Source organism: Diplotaxodon limnothrissa, linkage group LG5 (assembly GCF_057381915.1).
Source record: "Diplotaxodon limnothrissa isolate DT_005_m linkage group LG5, D_limnothrissa_male_GT1.1, whole genome shotgun sequence".
Lineage (NCBI taxonomy): Eukaryota > Metazoa > Chordata > Actinopteri > Cichliformes > Cichlidae > Diplotaxodon > Diplotaxodon limnothrissa.
Window position 1 is genome coordinate 8,267,399 of NC_140600.1, and position 2,067 is coordinate 8,269,465.

Sequence of the window (2,067 nt, forward strand, 5' to 3'; positions counted from 1 at the left end):
GTGGGTGGGATGTAAAGAAGAGCGTAAAGTAAAGGGAGAGAGGAGAGAAAACCCCAACAATCCCCTCTGAGCAAGCACGAGGCGACAGTGGATAGGAAAAACTCCCTTTAAAGGAAGAAACCTATGACAGAACCAGGCTCTAGAGGGGGCAGTCAACTGTCGGGACTGGTTGGGGGGTGACTGTGAAAAGAGGGGAGGGAGATGGGAGAGGTGTTGGGGGGAGGGGGGGGGGGGGGGGGGGAATTAAGCTGGAGCAGAGGTGGGGGAAGAAGAGGTGACATTGGCAGTAGTGAAAGAAGGAGTGTTCTTCCTCCAGAAGAAGCGTTTTTTCTTTTTCTGCTTTTTCTCGAGGATGAGGATCAGCTCCTCGATTTTTTCTGTGTTTTGCTTCTGCAGCTTGTTGCATTTTTTCTGCACTTCTTCTTTTTCGGCTTGTTTTTCTTCCAACCTTTCTTTCAGCACTTTAGATGTTGCCTCCTGTTTTTGCAGCTTTTCATTTTCTCCTTCCAGCTCAGATGCTTTGAACTTCATTTTGTTGTAAAGTTCTTGCAGGTTTTGGTTTTTCTTCTCAAACTCCTGGAGAAGAAGTTTTTCTTCTCTCTGCTTACCGACCAGCTGTTCTCTCTCTTGAAGCAGGTCTTGATATTTGTGCAGTGTCTCTTCGAACTTTACCTGCAGCATCCTGTTGTTTCCCTCCATGAGCTGGAGTTGGCACTCCATGTCTCCCTGCTTTCTGTCCAGCTGCTCTTTCTCTTGAAGGATTTCTTTATTTTGTTGCAGAGCTTCATCAAGCTTTCCTTGCAAGCTTTCATTTTGTTGCTTGATGCTCTGAAGATTGGAATCCATTTCTTTTTGTTTGATTTCTTGTTCCCTTTTCTCTTGGAGAAGCTTCTCGTTTGCTTGCTCTGTGCGATCAAGCCTTTTTTTGTCTACACTGTACATTAGCTCCATGTCTCGGAGATTGGAGTGCAGCCCTCTCTTCTTCGTGCTGTCTTGCATCTTCTCTTGGAGGAGTTTTCTATTTTGCCGCAGAGCTTGATCAAGCTTTCCTTGCAAGCTTTCATTGTGTTGCTTGATGCTCTGAAGCTTGGAATGCATTTCTTTCTCTTTTAACTCCTGTTGCCTTTTCTCTTGGAGAAGCTTTTCATTTTCTTGCAGTGTGCGATCAAGCCTTTTTTTGTCTACACTGTACATTAGCTCCATTTCTTGGAGATTGCTCTGCAGCCCTCTCTTTTTCATGCCATCTTGTTTCTTCTCTTGGGCAAGGTTTTTATTTTGTTGCAGGGCTTCATCAAGTTTTCCTTGGAGCTCCTGGTTCTTTTTGTCCATGTCTTGGAGATCCTGTTGTTTCTCCTCAATAATAGCTTCCTTTTCTTGAAGCTGGTATGATAACTTTTTTAGTTGAGCGCTCTTTCGCTCATTTTCCTCCATCAAGAACTTAATGTTCTCTGTGTTTCTGAGCGCTTCAGCCTCCATTTCTTCCAAACGCTTTTCCTCTAGTTCCACTTGGTCACACCAAGGAAGAGAGGAAATGGAAGAGTCTAGTGGCTCATCCCAAGGAAGAGTGTAGGCGTCAACTTCTTGTCCCTTTGGATTTGTTTGAGACATGTTGTGTCTGGATACAGTTACAATTGCAAAGGATCCAAATATTTCAAAAGGCTTTTCTGGCGAACGGTTCAATGCTGCACACATCAAGGCTGCGAGAAACGGACTAAAAGTCGTTGCTCTTCACCCCTATTTATAGGTTTTTGGATCAAAGGATCAAAGGAAAGAATGGTGGTAAGATTCTACATGTGTGTGACGTCATAATTCTGTAAGGCAATGAGGTTGTCACGTGATATTTTTGGAGGAGGGCATTTTTCAACTTGGACAAATTATCAGTAAAGTTTCAATCTCTGTTATTTTCCCCCAAAAACGTGTTGTCGCAATAATGTTTTCTACTGTAATTGGTGCCAACAGATGGCGCAGTTTAAAGTTGGCTGTTACTCTGCCCAGGCTGCTACCATAGAAGAAGAATGTAGACCGATGTCCGCTGATCGTTTCCGTGTAAATCTTAGCATTGCTTTA

The 2,067-nt window shown here is 43.7% G+C and overlaps 1 protein-coding gene across 1 annotated transcript; it reads right to left on the minus strand.

Moving 5' to 3' along the window:
• Nucleotides 1-243: 243 nt before the first annotated feature.
• Nucleotides 244-1,692, minus strand: LOC146631551 (uncharacterized). Its single transcript, XM_085353757.1, has 2 exons — nt 570-1,692; nt 244-485 (listed from the first exon to the last, which is right to left on the minus strand). The coding sequence occupies exons 1-2, from the start codon at nt 1,690-1,692 to the stop codon at nt 244-246; spliced, it is 1,365 nt and encodes a 454-aa protein (XP_085209883.1).
• Between the last annotated feature and the right edge of the window lie 375 nt (nt 1,693-2,067).

Excerpts from the sequence above, each read along its gene's own strand:
- LOC146631551 (XM_085353757.1), bottom strand. The coding sequence starts at position 1,692 with ATGTGTGCAGCATTGAACCGTTCGCCAGAAAAGCCTTTTGAAATATTT. Across the intron at positions 486-569 it reads ACTTCTTCTCCAGGAGTTTG|AAAAACAGGAGGCAACATCT; the intron begins AGAAGAAAAACC and ends ATGAAAAGCTGC.